Here is a 21,148-nt window from a genome sequence, read left to right as displayed (position 1 = left end):
GAAAGTGTTAACTCTGAATAAGGAAGACTCCAAGGAGCTGCTGGTCAGAGAAATGTAAAGGTTAAAGATATCCATCGTTAAAGCCTCACCAAAATACACCTTATAGATAATAGCAAGAAGAGAACATAATTATGTGTTACAGTTGTTGTTTTCGTATGAGCTTGTCATTACAAACATAAGAATGGCCCTATTGAATCAGACCAAAGGTCCATCTAACCCAGTATCCTGTCTTCTGACAGTGGCCAGTGCCAGGTACACCAGAGGGAATGAACAGAACAGGTAATCACCAAGTGATCCATCCCGTCGCTCATACCCAGCTTCTGGCAAACAGAGGCTAGGGACACCATTCCTGCCCATCCTGGCTAATAGCCATTGATGGACCCATCCTCCATGAATTTATCTAGATCTTTTTTGAACCCTGTTATGGTCTTGGCCTTCACAACATCCTCTGGCAAGGAGTTCCACAGGCTAACTGTGCGTTGTGTGAAAAAATATTTCCTTTTATTTGTTTTAAATCTGCTGCCTATTAATTTCATTAGGTGACGCCCTAGTTCTTGTGTTATGAGTAGAAAACAACACTTCCTTATCTACTCTCTCTACACTAGTCATGATTTTATAGACCTCAATCATATCTCCCCTTAGCCATCTCTTTTCCAAGCTGAAAAGTCCCAGTCTTATTAATCTCTCCTCATACAGAAGCTGTTCCATACCCTAATCATTTTTGTTGCTCTTTTCTGAATCTTTTCCAATTCCAATATATTTTTTTTGAGATTGGGCGACCACATCTTCACGCAGTATTCAAGATGTGGGTGTACCAAGGATTTATATAGAGGCAACATGATATTTTCTGCCCTATTATTTATCCCTTTCTTAATTATTCCCAGCATGCTGTTTGCTTTTTTGACTGCCGTTGCACATTGAGTGGATGTTTTCAGAGAACTATTCACAATGACTCAAAGATCTCTTTCTTGAGTAGTAACAGCTAATTTAGACCCCATCATTTTATATGTATAGTTGGGATTATGCTTTCCAATGTGCATTACTTTGCATTTATCAACATTAAATTTCATCTGCCATTTTGTTGCCCAATCACCCAGTTTTGAGAGATCCTTTTGTAGCTCTTCACAGTCTGCCTGGGTCTTAACTATCTTTAGAATTTTTGTATCATCTGCAAACTTTGCCACCTCACTTTCCAGATGATTTATGAATACGTTGAATAGGACTGGAACCAGAACAGACCCCTGGGGGACACCACTATTTACCTCTCTCCACTCTGAAAACTGACCATTTATACCTACCCTTCATTTCCTATCTTTTAACCAGTTACCAATCCATGAGAGCACCTTCCCTCTTATCCCGTGGCAGCTTACTTTGCGTAAGAGCCTTTGGTGAGGGACCTTGTCAAAGGCTTTCTGAAAATCTAAGTACACTATATCCACAAGATCCTCTTGGTCCACATCCTTGTTGACCCCCCCCTCAAAAAATTCTAGTAGATTGGTGAGGCATGATTTCCCTTTACTAAAACCATATGACTCTTCCTCAACAAATTATGTTCACCTATATGTCTGACAATATTGTTCGTTATATAGTTTCAACCAGTTTGCCCAGTAGTGAAGTCAGGCTTACAGGCCTGTAAATTGCCGGAATCACCTCTGGAACCCTTTTTAAAAATTGGCGTCACATTAGCTATCCTCCAGTCATCTGGTACAGAAGCGGATTTAAATGATAGATTACAGACTACAGTTGTTAGTTCTGCAATTTCACATTTGAGTACCTTCAGAACTCTTGGGTGAATACCATCTGGTCCTGGTGACTTATTGCTGTTTAATTTATCAATTTGTTCCAAAACCTCCCCTACTGATACCTCAATCTGGGACAGTTCCTCAGATCTGTCACCTAAAAAGAATGACTCAGGTTTGGGAATCTCCCTCACATCCTCAGCCGTTAAGACCGATGCAAAGAATTCATTTATTTTCTCCGCAATGGCCTTATCGTCCTTGAGTGCTCCTTTAGCACCTCACTCATCCAGTGTCCCCACTGGTTGTTTAGCAGGCTTCCTGCTTCTGATATACTTAAAAAAAATTGCTATTACTTTTTGAGTCTTTGGCTAACTGTTCCTCAAATTCTTTTTTGGCCTTCCTAATTGTATTTTTACACTTCATTTGCCAGCGTTTATGCTCTTTTCTATTTTCCTCACTAGGATTTAACTTCCACTTTTTAAAGGATCCCTTTTTGCCTCTCACTGCTTCTTTTACTTTGTTGTTTAGACACAATGGCTCTTTTTTGGTTCTCTTTCTATGTTTCTTTTAATTTGGGGTATACATTTAAGTTGAGCCTCTGTTATGGTGTCTTTAAAAATTATCCACACAACTTGTAGAGATTTCACTTTTGGCACTGTACCCTTTAATTTCTGTTTAACTAATCTCAGTTTTGTGTAGTTCCCCTTTCTGAAATTAAATGCTACAGTGTCGGATCACTGTGGTATTTTTCCTGCCACAGGGATATTAAATTTAATGATATTATGGTCACTATTAACAAGCGGTCCAGCTATATTCACCTCTTGGACCAGATCCTGTGCTCCACTTAGGACTAAATCAAGAATTGCCTCTCCTCTGGTGGGTTCCAGGACCAGCTGCTCCAAGAAGCAATCATTTTTAAGGTGTCAAGAAACTTTATCTCTGCATCCCATCCTGAGGTGACATGTACCCAGTCAATATGGGGATAATTGAAATCCCCCATTATTAATTATTATTATTATTATTGAGTTTTTTTATTTTAATAGCCTCTCTAATCTCCTTTAGCATTTCACAGTCACTATCACCATCCTGGTCAGTAATATATCCCTATCACTCTACTCTTATTATTAGAGCATGGAATTTCTATCCAGAGAGATTCTATGGTACAGTTTGATTCATTTACGATTTTTACTTCATTTGATTCTATGCTTTCTTTCACATATAATGACACTCCCCCACCAGTACGACCTGTTCTGTCCTTCCGATATATTTTGTACACTGGTATTACTGTATGCCATTGATTATCATCATTCCACCAAATTTCTGTGATGCCTATTATATCAATATCCTCATTTAATACGAGGAACTATAGTTCACCCATTTAATTATTTAGACTTCTAGCATTGGTATATAAGCACTTTAAAAACTTGTCTCCTTTTAGCTGTCTGCCATTACACGATGTAATTGAATGGGACTCTTTTATTGGACTGTTTCTGATCAGACCCCTGCCTGTATTTTATAATTTTTCATCCTCTGCTTCTCACTAGGACATAGATTCTCTATTAATAGATCCTCCCCTAAGGGATATCCGAACCACGTGCTCCTCCGCACCTGTCGGCTTTCCCCCAGCCCTTCTTTTAAAAACTGCTCTACGACCTTTTTAATGTTAAGTGCCAGCAATCTGGTTCCATTTTGGTTTAGGCGGAGCCCATCCTTCCTGTATAGGCTCCCCTTTTCCCAAAAGTTTCTCCAGTTCCTAATGAATCTAAACCCCTCATCCCTACACCATTGTCTCATCCACGCATTAAGACTCTTCAGTTCTGCCTGTCTAACTGGCCCTGCGCGCGGAACTCGGAGCATTTCAGAGAATGCTACCTTGGAGGTCCTGGACTTCAGTCTCTTACCTAGCAGCCTAAATTTGGCCTCCAGGACCGGTCTCCTATCCTTCCCTATGTCATTAGTACCTACATGTACCATGACCACCAGCCCCTCCCCAGCACTACACATAAGTCTATCTAGATGTCTCGAGAGATCTGCAACCTTCGCACCAGGCAGGCAAGTCACCACGAGGTTCTCTCAGTCATCGCAAACCCAGCTATCTATGTTTCTAATGATCGAATCCCCCATTACTACTAATACCTGTCTCTTTCTAATAGCTGGAGTTCCCTCCCCCAGAGTGGTATCCTCAGTGCGAGAGGATACCACAACAGCATCTGGAAGGAGGGTCCCAACTATGTGATTGTTTCCCTCTGCTCCAGTTAGATGCTCTCCTTCCCTGGGTCTTTCATCCTCAACAACACAGAGGCAGTCAGACCAGGGGTGGGATTATTCTGTGTCCCAGAAAGTCTCATCTATGTACCTCTCTGTCTCCCTCAGGTCCTCCAGGTCAGCCACTCTGGTCTCCAAAGCCCGTACACTGTCTCTGAGGGCCAGGAGCTCTTGCACCGAATGCACACATACGCCACCTGCCCATAGAGCAGGTAATCATACATGCTGTATTGGGTGCAATAAACTGGGTAGCCCCCACTCTGTTGCTGGACTTCTGCCTGCATTCTCTTTTTCCTCCTGCAGCTGGTTCCTTTGTTGTTGTTTTGTTTATATCAAGGGGGTGTTTTTGGTTTTTAAGTTTAAAGAATGTCGAGTTCAAGCCCCTGCTCAGACTCCGCCTGTAAACCCCGCTGCAAACTCCCGTTTCACGGGAAGCATGGTTTCACAGTAAGCAAATTAACCAATTTACTTGGCTCAGTAACAACGGCTGATGAAAGATGACTGATTATATAATAATCTCTTGGAATTGGAAACCATCCATCAGCAACTGAAGAGTTTATTGGTCTGCTAGCCTTAGTAACACTGACCACAAATTAGTCCCTGGCATATTTCCATCTCAGACTAAAAAGCGTAACTTTGAATAAGCTAACCTAAAAAAAAATAGCATTTGAAAATGCTACACAGTTGACATCTCAAAAAGCTTTGAGGCCCAATCAGACTATACTGATGCTAAATCCATTGGGATGGACTTTAAATCCTAGATAACTGATGATGCTATGATTGTCATTGGTCCCAAAAATAAAGAAGTGACAAGAAACCCCGGATCTTCCTTAATACCTTACCCATCACTAAAGAGCATTGCACTGCTCATTTCAGAGGTGATATGGTCATGTATCGTAAAGCTAAATGGCATTCAAAATAAAGCAATACCTGCTGATCGCAAAGCTGTTATGGAAGCCAAAGCCACTGTACTTAATAAAACTTCTAATTTTGACCCAATGAAAGCAAGATGGAAAAGACCCCCAGAAGACTTGAAACATGATGGCTGAACAGCGTCAACAGATACCTGTCCCTCACAGACATCCTACCATGTAACGTGCCAGATTTGGCTCAGGACAGAACATCATGGAGGTGCATAATGTGTTCAGTGACCACTACACCATCCAACCAAAAGCATGGGAACTTAATTTAAATAAAAAATCCAATTTAAATTAAAATAATCTGATTTAATTTTTTAAATCATCAATTTTTGTCCACCCTGAATAGGACAGTTACCTGTTCCGTAACTGGTGTTCTTCGAGATGTGTTGCTCAGCTGTATTCCACTATAGGTGTGTGCTCGCCACATGCACCGGTGCCGGAAGTTTTTCCTTTAGCAGTATCCATAGTGGGGGAGCACCGCTGCGACCCCTGGAGTGGCGCCGGTATATCGCGCCATAAAGGGGGCTGCATGCTCCCCCCACCCTCAGGTCTTTCTTGCCAGACAACTCCGACAGAGGGGAAGGAGGGTGGGACGTGGAATACACCCGAGCAACACATCTCGAAGAACATCAGTTACGGAACAGGTAACTGTCCTTTCTTCTTCAAGTGATTGCTCATGTGTATTTCACTATAGGTGACTCCAAGCTATCCCTGATGGAGGTGGGTAGGAGTGCAAGTGTAAAGTTTAAGGGTTGCCCGGGCAGAGCACCGCCCTACCAAACCCAGCGTCATCCCTTGCTTGGGAGACGATCGCATAGTGAGATGAAAAAGTGTGGACAGAGGACCACGTAGCAGCCCTACAGATGTCCTGAATAGGGACATGAGGCACATAGGCTGCTGACGAGGCCTGGGCTCTCGTCGAATGAGCCTTCACTATAGGAGGCGGGGGAACCCCTGCCAGGTCATAACAGGTGCAAATGCACGAAGTGATCCAGCGGGAGATCCGCTGCGTGGAGACCGGTCGCCCCCTCATGCGCGCGGCCGAAGCAATGAAAAGCTGGGGGGACCTTCTAAATGGCCTGGTTCTGTCCAGGTAAAAGGCCAGCGCTCTGCGCACGTCTAACATGTGCAGGTGGCGTACCTCATTGGAGGAATGGGGCTTAGGACAGAGGATCGGGAGGAAAGTATCCTGATCCATATGGAAAGCCGAGACCACCTTCAGCAAAAAGGCAGGGTGAGGGCGGAGCTGAACCTTGTCTTTATGAAAGACCGTATAGGGCGGTTCAGAGGTCAGGGCCCTGAGCTCGGAGATCCGGCAGGCTGAGGTGATAGCCACTAAGAACGCCACCTTCCATGACAGGTGGAACCACGAACACATGGCTAACGGCTCAAAAGGAGGCCCTGTGAGGCAGGAGAGTACCAGGTTTAGATCCCAGAGCGAAACCAGGGGTCTGGCGTAAGGGAATGCCCGATCTAACCCTTTCAGAAACCGGGCCGTCATGTGATGGGAGAACACAGACTGGCCCTGCACCAGGGGATGGAAGGCTGAAATGGCCGCCAGGTGCACCCTGATGGAGGAGGGCGCCAGGCCTTGGGTCCGAAGGGACAGGAGGTAATCGAGGAGAAGTTGGATAGGGACGGAAGAGGGAGAGAAACTTTTATCCCTCGCCCACATAGAGAACCTATACCACTTAGCCAGGTAGGTTCGCCACATGGAGGGTTTCCTACTTTCCAGCAGGACCCTTCTCACATCCTCAGAACACCTCCCCTCCTCCTCATTCAACCACAAAGCAGCCACACTGTCAGATGGAGCGCGGCTAGATTGGGATGGAGGAGGCGACCTTTCTCCTGGGAGAGGAGGTCCAGCCGTAGTGGCAGCCTGCAAGGAGGGGCCGCTAAGAGTTGCAGCAGGGACCAGTACCAATGCTGACGGGCCCGATCCGGGGCTATGAGGCTCATCCTCGCACCATCTGACTGTAGGACCCTGTCTATTAAGGGGAAGGGCGGGAAGGTGTACAAGAGGGGCCCCGACCATGGGAGCAGGAACGCATCCAATATGGCCCCTTCGCCCTCTCTCGCTCTGGAGCAGAATCGAGGACACTGTCGATTCTGGGCGGTGGTGAACAGGTCTACCTGGGGAGCACCCCACTGTAGGAGGATCCACCTGGTCACCTCCTTGTGCAGGGACCACTCGTGTTGCTGGGAGAATACCCTGCTCAGGCGGTCCGCAAGCGTGTTGCTCTTGCCGGGCAGGTAAAAGGCCCAAAGGAGTATACTGTGTATACCCGTTTTTTTCTTACCCCACCCCCGGCCCCGCCTCAACTCCGCCCCTTCCCCAAATCCCCAGCCCTGCCTCCTCCCCCCCAGGCTCTCAAGCCTAGGAGGGAGTGAGGGAGGGAGGGAGGGGGAGCAGCGGCGCGGGCGCCGCGGCCACTCAGAGTCTCCCCCTCCCTCCCAGGCTCTCAAAACTGGGAGGGAGGGGGAGCAGCGGAACGCGAATCAGCTGTTTCACGCGCCATGGTGCGCGAGCGGCAGCAGTGGAGGTGAGCTAGGGCGGCCGGGACACATTTTTAGGGGCGGCATTCTGGCACCGGCCATGCCGCCCCTAAAAATGTGCCACCCCAAGCACCAGCTTGTTTTGCTGGTGCCTAGAGCCGGCCCTGGCCCTGAGCCAGGCACTCACGAAAGAAAGTTCAATAACAGAGAGATCAGTGAACCGGATACCACTAAGCTAGACACGCTGCAGCTATGCTAAGCTGGAGCAAGTTCCGACTACCTTCACTGGCGGCAAGAAGGAACTGAGGATGGGGGGAGCACACAGCACCCTTGATGGCGTGATATACCGACACCACTCCAGGGGTCGCAGTGGTGCTCCCCCACTACAGATACTGCTAAGGGAAAAACTTCTGGCACCGATGCACGTGGCGAGCACGCACACCTATAGTGGAATACACATGAGCAATCACTCGAAGAAGAATGAATGCTTTTCAAAACATTTCCCCATGAGGGACCACCTGAACAAAATAAACAAAGCAAGAGATCCTTGAATCCAAAATGCTGTGTATTCTCTCTTCTCCTTCACCTGTACAACTAAAGAGAGACGAACAAGGAACCTACCAAATAGAGAATATGCAGGTCATTCTCCAGGACAAAACCCTTCATGGCTCTCTGGAGGTCAGCAAAGATTCCCAGGGCCTCAGTTGGTGACAGAGAGGAGGAAAGAGTAGCAGTGCCAAGATGTGTTGGACGATAGACCTCTGCTGTAAGAGAAACAGGCATTTAATGTTACACGAAAGCTAATTCTTCATTTTCAATTTGGAAAGTGCTTTATAAATATTAATCAACCCTCTTTGGGGAAGAGGAGTATTTCTCCATTTTACAGATGGGAAACTAACACTGGAAGTCTAAATGCCTCACCCAAGGCTAGTTAGCCTCAGAGCTGGGATCAAAACTCAGGCTCGCAATCCTGTGCTCCAACTGAATGAGAAACAATTATAAGTCAAATAAAAAACCTGATGTAAATCCCACTGTGACATTCTGTACCTTGGGGGAGCACCATGTAACCCCCATATTCCTTATTTATATATAATTGTGATAGATATTGTATATAAATCAGGCAATGTGAGGTATAAAGAAAGAACAATGACTTTTGGCAGATCATAACCTATCTAAATATGTATATCATTAGTATATAAGAAGTGAAAAGATTGTGTTGTATGTTTGTCAGTAAAACATGCTGTAAGTTTGGGAATCGGCCAGATATTAGCTCCCCAGAGACAACAGCAAGGAAAGTAACCGATGCCCGTGCATGTGTCAAACAACCATCAACAGCCATTGTTCAGCAAGGGAGCTACAATTCAATGACTCATTTGCACAAGGCCACACGAGGGGAATTGCTCAACCTTGCCTGGAGACTTAGCAATGCCCACCAGACATGCCTGGACTCGTGTTCTCCAAGCACATGGGACTAGGGGTATACAAAAAGAACACAGTGGCCCTCTGCTTGGCCTATTCTCCTTCCCCCACTTATGCTGCAAGCAACAAGGACACTCAGAAGACTGAAGACTCCAACAGAGGAGACTGGCCCACATTTCAAGGGTGAAACCTATGTACTATGATTTGCAATACCCGGTGGGTGAGAAACTGCTCAATCTAGATGTTGCCCAGTCTAATAGGTTGAAAGTTTAGACTGCATGCTTATATTTTATTTTGGTAACTAACTCTGACTCTTTGCCTATTGCTTATAATTAAGGCTAAGATTTTTGTCACAGCTATTTTTAGTAAAAAATCACAGACAGGTCACGGGCAACAAACAAAAATTCACGGATCCCGTGACCAGTGTATGACTTTTACTAAAAATAACCGTACAAGCCATGGGGAAAGGTGCATGGGCCCCAGCTGCAGCTCCCTGTGGAAGCTGCAGGGCAGGGGTGCACAGCTCCAACTGCAGCCTTTCGTAGAAGCCGCGGGGCAGGGGCACACGGCCCAGGTTGCAACCCCCGGTGGAAGCCACAGGACAGGGGCACACGGCCCCGGTTACAACCCTCACCGTGAGACAGGGGCACACAGCCCCGGCTGCAGCCCCCAATGGAAGGGAGAGCATGCCCCCACTTCAGCCCCTGGCAGGGGCCGTGGAGCAAGGGCAATGTCCAGTTACAACCACCACTGCGGGGCAGGGGCGCGTGGCCACCGCTTCAGCCCTCACTGTGGGGCCGGGACACACAACCCTGGTTTAGCCCCCAGCGTAAGCCCTGGGGCAGGGGCACATGGCCCCAGCCGCAGCCCACACCACAGGGCAGGTGCACAGCGCACGGCCCCAGCTGCAGCCACAGGGCAGGAGCACATGGCCCCGGTTGCAGCCTGACGCAGGGCAGGGGAGCATAGACCTGGCTCCAGCCCCAGCCTTGGCTCCAGCCGCAGCTGTTGACAGCTCAACCCCAAGAAGTCATGGAGGTCCAGTGAAGTCACACAATCCATGACTGCCATGACCTCTGATTAAATAAGTAGCCTTACTTATAATAATTTAAGATCCATCTTTTGTAGTCAAAAAACTTGTTTTACTGTTTATCTTTTCCAATGAGTTTGCCTGAAGTGTTTGGTAAATCTGCTCAAGTTCACAAAGGCCCACTTTCCATTGATGAAGTGGTGAACCAATTAATAAACTTGCACTGCTCATTTTGAGCAGTGCAAGATGGTATATTCCTGAGGTACAAGGCTTGGAGCTGTGGGGATTTGGCTGGTGCCTCTCTGTGTGTGATTCATGAGTGGCTCTGGGAGCATTCATTCAATCTAGCTGGGTGTGGGACTCCACATGCGGTTGTGTTGAGTGATCACAGCACCTGGAGTGGTTTGCTGATTGTCACTAGCAAAGCATTGTGAAAGACAGCCCAGGCTGGAGAGTTAAGGGGGCACAGCGATCCCACAGTCCCAGGCTGCACAATGGGGACCCCGTCACATCCACCCCTGTGTCCCTGTTGCCCAAAACTGGAGTTACATATTTTTCTCTTAAAAAATAATAATAATAATAATATTCTCGTGTCGTCTTTCTTATTTTTATATCAGGAAACACTAAAGTGACCAACAGCTGGGATTCTCCAAATATATTGCAACTGTAGGAGTGGCACTCCTTTGCTTGCAGGTCTCTGAACCTTAGAAAACAGTGTGAACAGTAAGAAGAGCATGCACACTTTCCAAACTGAAGTTATGAAAGAGACTGCTCCTTCTCAAGTTGTCTCCACTTCCTCTGGCTAATGACAACAGCTGAAGACGCAGGGAAAAGGGGAGGGTCAGTGTGGATCTACAGAGGTAACATATTCTGTGAACTTCAGTTATTAAAATAACTTTCTTGCCTCCCAAACTGAACATTAAACGAAGTCTCTGAGGCTGCAATTTTAATGGGGTGAAAGCTTAACATATCAAAATCCAAATGCAAATGTCCCACATGTGCTGGGGATCTGGATTGGGAATTTTCATGCCACACGAGGCACACCTTTTAAAAGTAGAACGTTTCACTGGAATCACCATGCTGGATCTAAGGCCTGGTCTACACTGGGGGGAGGGAAGGTGGGAAATCGACCGAAGATATGCAACTTCAGCTATGAGAATAGCGTAGCTGAAGTCGACATATTTTAGGTCGACTAACCTCATGGCACAGGGTCGACTGCTGCTGCTCCCTCGTCGACTCCGCTTCCGCTTCTCACCGCGGTGAAGTACAGGAGTCAACGACAGAGCGATCGGGGATCGATTTATCGCATCTACAAAATCGATCCCTGATAGATCAATCACCACCCACCGATCCAGCGGGTAGTGTAGACATACCCTTAGACACCAACAGGAATGAGATTTCCTATCTTTAACTGAACAAAACATTAAACTTAACTATCCTAAATAGAAAGTATCCCAAACTAAATGTCTAGTGAAACAGAACGAGACGAAATGTCAGGGCCAATTTTGCTGGCAAACAAAGAGGAACTACGATTAAAAAATCTGAAACATCAGGTCCATGGTCAGTATTCACATACCCCATAAAGGACACACTGTTTTGTAGTTCCATGACTTGTAAGCTAGAACACATGAATCTTAGTGGGGATCTGCAGAGGTCACTCCATGAAGAACTGTTTTTTCTTAAACACATACCAAAAATAAATTAATGAAAAAATTGAATCCATGGCATCCTAATCAAATGCCTATATCTGCTAAAGCTTTTTTGGCTAAATCCCAGAAGGCTAATTATAAATTTACACTTAGCTCTTGAAGTACTGCCCAGCCAAAAATCTCTAGATTACAGTCACTCAAAGAGCAGAAAATGTGCATACCTAACACCCAGAAGCATCCATTTTTACCTTTCATTCCATTGCCAGAGTCTAAAATCTGGATGAACTCATTCTCTAGCAGCCATCTCACACAAGCCTCAACAGCTCCATTCTGAGCTCTGTCTTCATCTCTCTCACTTTTCTGATCGCTGTCTTTCAGACTGGCAGCAAGGAGTGTGCAGGAAGCATAGGTCCGCACATCATCTGGAGTGCTGGCCACTCCACCCACTATGATCTGTTAAAAAAAATTCCACAATCATCATTGTTGCAAAAGAGTAACATAGAATTTAAGACATGAAAAATTAATGGATTGATCTATAATGGATCCAAAGAAAAAGTTTGGTGTGACAGGAACATGTGGTAAAACAGTTGCAAACTCCTACTACCACTGAGGAAGATAGCTGTGAAGACAGTTTATCTTTATTTTGCAAAGAGGATAAGATGCTTTTGATTCTGCCTACTGTATCGGATTGCTCACTGCAAGAGAAAGTGAATTAGTAACCCCATTTAAAGAACATCCTAACATTTTGGAGGCAGTAAGGCACACAGTAGCATTTCAGGGTAAGGAGATTAAAACTAGACTCGCTGCTTGGACACCACAGGGATTCTAAGAAAAGGGTAAAACATGATTCATTAAGTTTTGGATACAGAACCACCAAACCAGGGAACAGGATGCTCCCTAGTGCTGTTCATCTATTGAAGTTTTTTGTTTTGTGGCTTTGTATGTTTTTTAAAAACACATGTAAATATCGTATCCCATTACCGTTTTCCTGGTTTGTAGAGGTTTTTGTATTATGCTTTTATTTTATATTATTATATATTAGCCTCTTTCTTCATGAGTTACTACCTCAGTGCTGGAGGTAAGGGAAGATTTAGTAACAAAAACATTCTGTAGTGAATTGAATTTTTTTTTTTTTTTTAAGTAAAAAAAAAAAACTACCAACAAAAGGGGAGACATTTTGGAGAGATGCATTTTAAAAACAGTTCATTTAATTAGAGATCCCTATACTCTGTACACCTCTCACTGCTAATAAAAATACAGAATCTGGGACATATCTGACCAGTCTCCAGATACTAACAGTTTCTTCAGAAGAGGTTATATGTAAAACAGTTAAGAAAGGAAATGGATTACAAAAATGTTTAAAACCTGAAAAGCAACTTTGTAAAAATGGACAGATCTACTCCTCAGATGTTAGAGTCAGATCGGTTCACATAAGTGGCAAAAAATAGTTCTGTTGCTTTTTTATTTCAATTAGCCCTGCAGAACAAGTACAGATAAGAGAGATCGAGCAGGATTCTATTTCTCATATATTAACAGAATTATTTACTAAGTTCCAATTAATCACATCTGTAGAAAAGGGGTGCATAACTTAGGGCCTACATTAGTCTACAGAACCTTTAGTATTAATGATGTTGTACAAAAACGATCTAGTTTGACTCTCAAGCTACGTCTATACTACAAGTTAGGGGTGTGATTTCCCTGCTTGTGTATCCCTGATCACCATATTTGGGGTTGGGAAGGAATTTTCCTCCAGAGCAGATTGGCAGAGGCCCTGGGGTGTTTTCGCCTTCCTCTGCAGCGTGGGGCACATGTCACTTGCTGGAAGATTCTCTGCACCTTGAAGTCTTTAAACCACAAGTTGAGGACTTCAATAACTCAGACATAGGTCAGGGGTTTGTTACAGGAGTGGGTGGGCGAGATTCTGTGGCCTGCGTTGTGCAGGAGGTCAGACAAGATCATAATGGTCCCTTCTGACCTTAAAGTCTATGAGTCTTCATACTCGTGCTAACTCTTATTGAGTTAGCGTGAGTATAAATAGCAGCATAGCCATGGTAGCACAGGTAGCAGAAGCACAGCTGAGCTATGCAAAGTATATACCCACCGCATGGACCAACCATGCCTCTACAACCCATGCTACCATGGCTATGCTACTATTTATACCCTTGCTAGCTCGATGAGAGCTAGTGCGAGTATATGCACACAAGCAGGGGTATCACACACCCCTAGCTTGTAATGTAGCTTTTGCCTCAGATCTCTGTTTAAACATGCAGTGCTAGCATTGATACCTTTTTCCACCTATAACCTAGGCACATTTAATATGGCATCACTGAAACACAAAGATGGAATCCCAAAATGCAATTTTCAGAGTCACTTCCTCTCTGAATTAACAACAATCTCAGCTGCATCTTTATATTGCAGCTACAAGTACAGACTGAAATGGATATGTATTACTTTCATGTGGGTTGAAGTAATGGGGAAGGAGAAGAAGAATGGGTGTGAAGTATGTTTAGCAGTGTCACATAAGCAGTCATCCTAAACTTATGTGGAATAACGTAACAAACAAAGTTCTAGTCCCTTTCCATGTGTCCCATACCTCCAGGATCGCTCGTATCATGCTAGATGTAACCCCTTCCCCCTTTCCTCTGAGCAAACAGCTGTGGACAGGCTTGAGTGATCCCTGAAGCAGAGCAATGCCTTTCGATCTCTCAGAGGACTTGCACACTAGAATGCTCTCACCTATGAGAAAAAAAGAGATGAAGTGCTCAAAAAAAAGCAACCTACATTTTCAATTAAGACAATTTGAAGAGCTTTTAAATGATTTATTTATCAATTCATGCAAGGAACATCATTTAAAGTTACACAGATCATGAGTAAGAAATTTCAATATACTGCAGGTAACATTCCTCCTAGATATCTGGGTCATTTTGCTGTAATATCTACAAAGTTCAGTGAGGACACATTATCAGAGAATTGCCTTGTGAACATTGGCCAAAAAGCCAAGCAATTTTATATTTGTACAATCCTTAACAATGTTTATCCAGTGCTGCGGAACGGCTCCACAGGTGTATGACAGTTAACAGATGGCATATGCTGTCCAATTAGCAGACACTGCACTCGCTAGATCCAGTACTAGGGAAGATTCAGGACAGAGAAAGCCTCGTCTTGTTCTGAAGTCAACTAGTTCCACACTAGGCAGAGGAGTCCATTTTTTTCTCTCCTCTGTTGTAGGATGAAATGACTGTCACAAACCCAGAGAGAAAACAGAAGTGAAAAAGTGACAGAAACTGGGCAGCTCAGATGATAAAACTACACAGCACTTGAATGACACCTATCTCTAATACAAACAGTCTGACAGCAACACTTCAGAACATACTGAAAATATATTAATATCCTGATATCTTTACAGATTCTAAGACAGCAGCCTTAAGAGACTGACTTAGTAACCATTTGTTCTCCAGACTTAAAGTTTCCCTTTTACAGTTGAAACAATATAAAGTACTTAAGTCATTAATGTATCAGCTAACAATTTAATCTCTGATATTAATATACCTTGAAATTCCAAGGGAGGCAGGGAAAGTCATACAAAGGTTCTTAAGTTGTGAACCAAAACTACTGTCCACTGACATATTTATAACATTCATATATAATCATATTATCTATGATGATAAAGTGAACCACAGGGGGGGGGAAGTCATGGAAGAAGATACGCATTCCCTCACTGGGAAGTTATTAAACATTTAGAGCAAACATCTCCGGATAGCTGCTAAACAGTTACAACAAGCAGGCTTAGTCAGATGAGAACATATTCCTTTTCAAACACAGAACTAACTAATCTGCTAATCATCTGATATTAGATAGATTCTTCTAGTGCAGTGGTTCCCAAACTTTAACAACCTGTGAACCCCTTTCACTAAAATGTCAAGTCTCGCAAACCCCCTCCTAAAAATGAATATTTCCAGTGATTTTCTCCTTTACGTGAGTATAAATTATAAAAGCAATGATCTTGGAAATATAACATTTGTTTTTATGACATGCTTATTACACACTATTTAGTATTAATTATTTATCGTTACAGTATTTTTATTACGTTATGAAAATGGCAACACTCTTCCAAGATCTCACTTTCATAGCTTGTATCACTTTGAATAAGCCTGTTATAAGACAAGGCTCCTATGTTTCATCAAGGAGTATCAGATGTGAAACAGCATGAAAGTACTTAAGAAGCCAACTCAGAGTTCCTCCTACACAAGCATTCAGGTCTTGAGCAGTCCAGGCAAACAAGGCACGTTACAACAAAGTTTAAACTTGTTCTTCATAATAATTTTAAAAACAATACTAGCTGCCCATTTAATTTTAAAAACAGCAAAAAATATCCACCTCCCTTTCCATTTCTTATAAGGAGTCTTGAAGTTTAAATCTCCTCAGTGTGATAGATATGCTTGCTTTGATCTGCTTAGCTCTTGGAAGTCCAAGGGCTCCGTGTGGTGGCCCCGAGCTGCCCGGGGTCCCTAGGGACAGCTCTGTCTGCCATTAGGGAATTTTTTCCCCGAGAACCCCCTGTAACTTTTCACGAACTCCAGTTTGGAAACCACTGTTCTAGTGCTTTGGCCATTGAGGAACAATCCTGCATTGGAGAGAAGAAAATGGATGATCCAACAAGTTTTTTCCATCTCTAACCGCTAGTTCAGTAGGTAGTTCTGTAACTAATCCATTCACCACCCTGCACAACTCCACCAGAAATGGAAAAAGATGAAACAGAGCCAATTTTGTAGTTTATGCTCCTCAATACTAAACAGTCCTGCTCACTTCTCCCATGGAAAGAGAGAGACAATTTGACAAATAGAGAAGAAGTAGGAATAATCCAATTTAGAAACATTAAGAAGTTTAATTCAGATCAAATGAAAAAACTCAAGACCCCAGATACTTCAATATTCCAGTATTTGGAGGTCTTGACAGTAACAATTAGTCTCTGTTCCCTGATTTGTCAACCAAATTTATTTACTTTTTTATTCTTAAAAACTGTAATTTTTATATATATTTTTTCACTATTTATTTAGGAAGTTTTAACAAGTTTACATATTCTTGTCATATTGTTGTCGGTGAGCCCTCGAGGTCGAGGATGATCTCTTTCACAGGTGTTTATTTTTTAAATCGGTCCTTTGGTGACTGAGGAGTCTGACACTTGAGCCACAGGCTTGCTAGCAGACGTTGCAGGTGGTGTTGGATGTCAGGGTTGGGCCGTGATCGCTACGTGTCAGTTGTCTGTCTTTTCTTTTCTGGTGTTGTTCTGTGACCAGGGCAAGGCGATTTTCCTTAAAAACGGACGTTCCCTTTCTGACAAGTGTTTGCCAGTTATCCCTGTCCTGGGCTACTGTCTCCCAGTATGTAGTATCGATGCCACATCTCTTGATGTTTGTTTATCTCAAGGATGTCTTTAAAGCATTTATTTTGGCCTCCCATTTCCTTTCTCCTTTGGTGAGTTGGGCGTACAACAGCTGTTCTAGTAAGCGTACATCAGGCGTGCACACACAGTTGGTGCTGGATAATCAGGGTCTCAACACTGAAGATGTTGGCCTCTGTAAGGACACTGGCATTAGTGTGGCAATCCTCACACTTTATGTTGAGGATCTTCCGAACAAAGTTCTGGTGCTGACGTTCCAGGTTTTTCAGGTGTTTTCTACAGGTCACCCAAGTCTCATAGCCATAGAAGAGATTTGGGATTACCACCACTTTATAAACCAAAAGTCTAGTGTGTGTTCTGATGTTGTGATTGTTGAACATCTGCAAGACAGTATGCAAGGCTGGTGCAGCGGATTCTGTGCTGAAACTTGACACCTATGTCTGCCCTCTGTGACAGATGGCTGCCAAGATAGGCAAAGTATTCTATATTTTCCAGTTCTTCTTTGTCAATGAAGATCTTCCTTGCTGTGTCTGATGATTGACTGGGAGTGGGCTGGTGGTGAACTTTTGTTTTGCTGGTGTTCAGATTGGCCCTAGGCTTTTGTAAGCTTCAGAGACACAATTAAGGGCTGTTTGCAGATCCTCCTTTGAGTGTGCAACTACAGTACAATCATGTGCGTAATGGAGTTCAGTTATTGTTGCCGATATTACTTTAGTTCTGGCACGGAAACTAGAAAGGATGAAGAGATTGCCGTCAGTCTGATATTGGATGCCAATGTCCTGTGGCAGATGTCTTGGGATAACATTTTCATAACTGCTAAGAAAATGGAAAAAAGGGTGGGTGCCAGTACAAAACCTTGTTTTACACCAGTTCGAACGACAAAGGGCTCAGAGGTAGAGCCACTGCACAGAATGGAGGCAATCATCTGGTTGTGGAGTAATCTTACAATGGTGATAAATTTGCTTGGGCAGCCAAACTTTGACATGACTTTTCACAGAGCCTCACAGTTGACAGAGTCAAAGGCTTTGGTCAGATCAATAAAGGCCATATACAGCTCCTGGTGTTGTTCCTGACATTTTTCCTGGACCTCCCTGGCTAAAAAAATCATGTCTGTGGTGCCTCATGATGGTCTGAAGCCACACTGGAACTCTAAGTACTTCTGCAAGAAGGAGCAGGCAATTCAGTAAGAATCTAGTAAGACTCTTCCCAGCGATGGAGAGAAGGGCAATGCCTCATTAGTTGCCACTGTGGGCCTTGTCTCCCTTTTTGAAAATGGTGACTATGTTAGCATTACGTAAGTCAGCAGGGATTTGTTCGGTGCGCCAGATTTTGAGGAGCAGCAAATGAAGCTTGTTAGTCAGTGTTTCTCCTCCCACTTTCGGTACTTCAGCTGTTATGCCATCAGGACCTGGTGCTTTATTGTTCTTCATTCGTTTAACTGCTTTGCAGACCTCCTCAGGTGTTGGTGGATTGGCAAGAGTTTCCCAAATTGGTGCTGACGGATGGAGTCGATGATGCCATCAGTCACAGTTGATTCTTGATTTAAAAGCTTTTGGTAGTGTTCCTTCCAGCGTTCTTTGATGGATTCGTTATCTTTAAGAAGGGTACTACCATCTCTGGATCTCAGCAGTGTGAGGCTACATGAGCTTGGTCCATACAGAGTCTTTGTCTCACAAAAAATGCTCCGCGTATCATGTCTTTCAGCAAATGCTTGGATTTCTTTTGCTTTGTCCTCCCACCATAGAATCAGAGAGTATCAGGGTTGGAAGGGACCTCAGGAAGTCATCTAGTCCAACCCCCCTGCTCCAAGCAGGACCAAACCCCAGACAGATTTTTTTCCCCCAGATCCCTAAATGGCCCCCTCAAGGATTGAACTCACAACCCTGGGTTTAGCAGGCCAATGCTAAAACCACTGAGCTATCCCTCCCCCCCATTTGTTTTTGATTTCTCAGATCCTCCTTTGAACTTCAGCTTTGAGTTGATGGAAAGAGCTCTGCTTCTGACTAGATGATGAATGGTTTTGCCAGTCACAGAAAGCTTTTCTCTTCTACTCCAAAAGGGCTGTGATCTCAATGTTGTCATTGTAAAATCAGTCCCGATAGTGGCAGGTAGCAAAGCCGATAGATTCCTCGCAAGCCTCATGGATGGCCTATTTCAAGGCTTCCCAGTCTTTGACACTTGTGTTGTCATTTCCAGGTGTGCATATGGTCATTTTTCCCCTGAGGAGTGTTTGGAAGTTCTCTTGGTGCACTGAGGACTGAAATCTTTGGATGTTTTATTGCCATCTGTATGGTTTGGATTGCTTTCTATGTTTTGGTGCAATCCAGATAGACATAACTGATCTCACCAGGCAGTGGTCAGTCCAGCAATCATCAGCTCCTCTCATGACATCGGTGATTTGGACATCTCTTAGATCCTATTTTCTTACAACGACATAGCCAAGGAGGTGCCATTGTTTTGAATGGGGGTGTTACCAAGTTGTTTTTTACTTGTTGCTGTCTGAAGATTGTCTTTGTGATCACAAGGTCGTGCTTTGCACATTTGCACTGATAATGGTAGCAAATGACTTATTGGTCAATTGGAGGCGTTCGTTGATGCTGACAGGGAACTCAGTCAGGCGGTTGACTAGAAGGTTCTTGATTGCAAAGCCAACACCGTGTATTCGCCTGTCGCTTGCTGGTTTTCCTTTCCAGAAGAAAGTGTAACCGTTGCCCCCTTCCCTCAAGTGGCCTTCACCTACACGTCTTGTCTCACTGAGAGCAGCGACGTCAATGTGGTACCTCGAGAGGTCTTGGGCGACAATTGCAGTTCTGTGTTTGGGTATTTTCACTTTTTGATTCATCTAGTAGAGTACGGACATTCCGAGTGGCAAGAAACATTTTCATTTTTCGACCGCATTGGGAGTGATCCCTCTGGACACAGTTATCCCGTCGGGTATGGTGGAAAAGCATTTGTCTGGGGCACCTTTTCTAGCCCGTTCCCCATATGGAGTGAACAGAGGGGTTCCTAAAAAGGCCTGCTCAGTTGTGATTGCTGCTGCCAATAATGGCCCCTATCTCAGTCCAGGGGCACATGCCAACCAGCTTGCGGTCACCGCGTGCGTGTAGGTCTGTGACTAGGGACTCCTGGTGATCACTTCACTGGTCCCTGTCACCACTCGTCCATCACCGCAGAATTTTTATGGGTGGAAGTGTGAAAAAAGAGTTCTTCCTGTGAGAGAAGCCCATGTGTGAGTAATGTCGGGGATCCGTTTCGCATCAGCAGCAACACAAATCTTGGCAGAAGAGGTGCCTGGGTCCAGCAACAAGGAGGTCCAATATGACCGGGGGTTTCTCCTCTGTTGCAGCCTTTGTCCACTTTTGCAGCCGTTGAGAAGTGATCCTGCTTCATCCGCCTGCTCTGCCGTTGAGGTCTTATACTAGCTTGTGTTGGGCTGGGCTGCACTTTGTTTGGTACCTCGCCTTCGACCTAACCGCCATGGGTGACCCTACCAGGAGTACAGGATTCCCAACGGCATCACTCTTAGGGTCTTAAGGATACACAAGTTCTCCACCACATCAAGGTGGCAGACCAGAAACAAAAACTATCATTACAACAGTTAGCATTTGTTTAAAGAGACATTATATGGGAATAAAGTAATCTGATCTTTCTATGTAACAAGGTGCTACCACATTACAGAGTGAGCATCATTACAACATCTATGTCAATTTTATTAATTTGAGTGAAATCTCAATATACACATACTTACCAGACCAGGTACATCTACCAAATATTATTTTAAAAAAAATTGGACAGGTGTGGTGGATGTGTGTGCGGGAGGGGTAGGGGGAAGAGGGGTTGTTTGGTTGTTTTTTTGCAGGTGATGTACTTTCTCTGATGTAAAAGGTAACCAAATATCTAAGTAACTATCTGTCCATTTTGCTGGGTACATAATTGGTGTGTTAATTCTTCCATAACCACAACCTGCCATATATATTTTGCTATTTATCTTTTTCCAGTGAGATGCTAATAGCCAAGCAACTACTAGCAGATGAGAGATTCATTCATTTCCTTTTGAGTGACCATTTCCACTGGAAGTGCCAGGAGGATCACCAAAGGATCATTTGATAATAAATATCTAATCATTTTTGATATTTGGTTATTGACTGCAATACTCTCTAATGACTAGACATGTCCAACATATATGCATACAATCTCCTCTTTCACCACAATTTCACCAACATTTATCC

At 44.2% G+C, this 21,148-nt stretch overlaps 1 protein-coding gene across 4 annotated transcripts in view; it reads right to left on the bottom strand.

The window, feature by feature from the left end:
- Positions 1-21,148, bottom strand: part of POLQ (DNA polymerase theta) — a 134,280-nt gene that overhangs the window by 75,321 nt on the left and 37,811 nt on the right. For 3 of the 4 annotated variants that reach the window (XM_008172329.4, XM_065586665.1, XM_065586666.1), the window contains 3 exons: positions 14,112-14,254; positions 11,767-11,971; positions 8,042-8,184 (listed from right to left, as the gene is read on the bottom strand). In XM_008172329.4, the coding sequence (XP_008170551.4) occupies positions 8,042-8,184; positions 11,767-11,971; positions 14,112-14,254 (491 nt within the window). The remainder of the gene's footprint in view (positions 1-8,041; positions 8,185-11,766; positions 11,972-14,111; positions 14,255-21,148) is intronic. The other variant, XM_024110381.3, reaches the window with a different exon arrangement.

The sequence above is a fragment of the Chrysemys picta genome, chromosome 1, assembly GCF_011386835.1.
Source record: "Chrysemys picta bellii isolate R12L10 chromosome 1, ASM1138683v2, whole genome shotgun sequence".
Taxonomy (NCBI): Eukaryota; Metazoa; Chordata; order Testudines; family Emydidae; genus Chrysemys; species Chrysemys picta.
The sequence above is the reverse complement of the archived record's forward strand: the minus strand, read 5'-3'. Positions and strand labels throughout refer to the sequence as shown.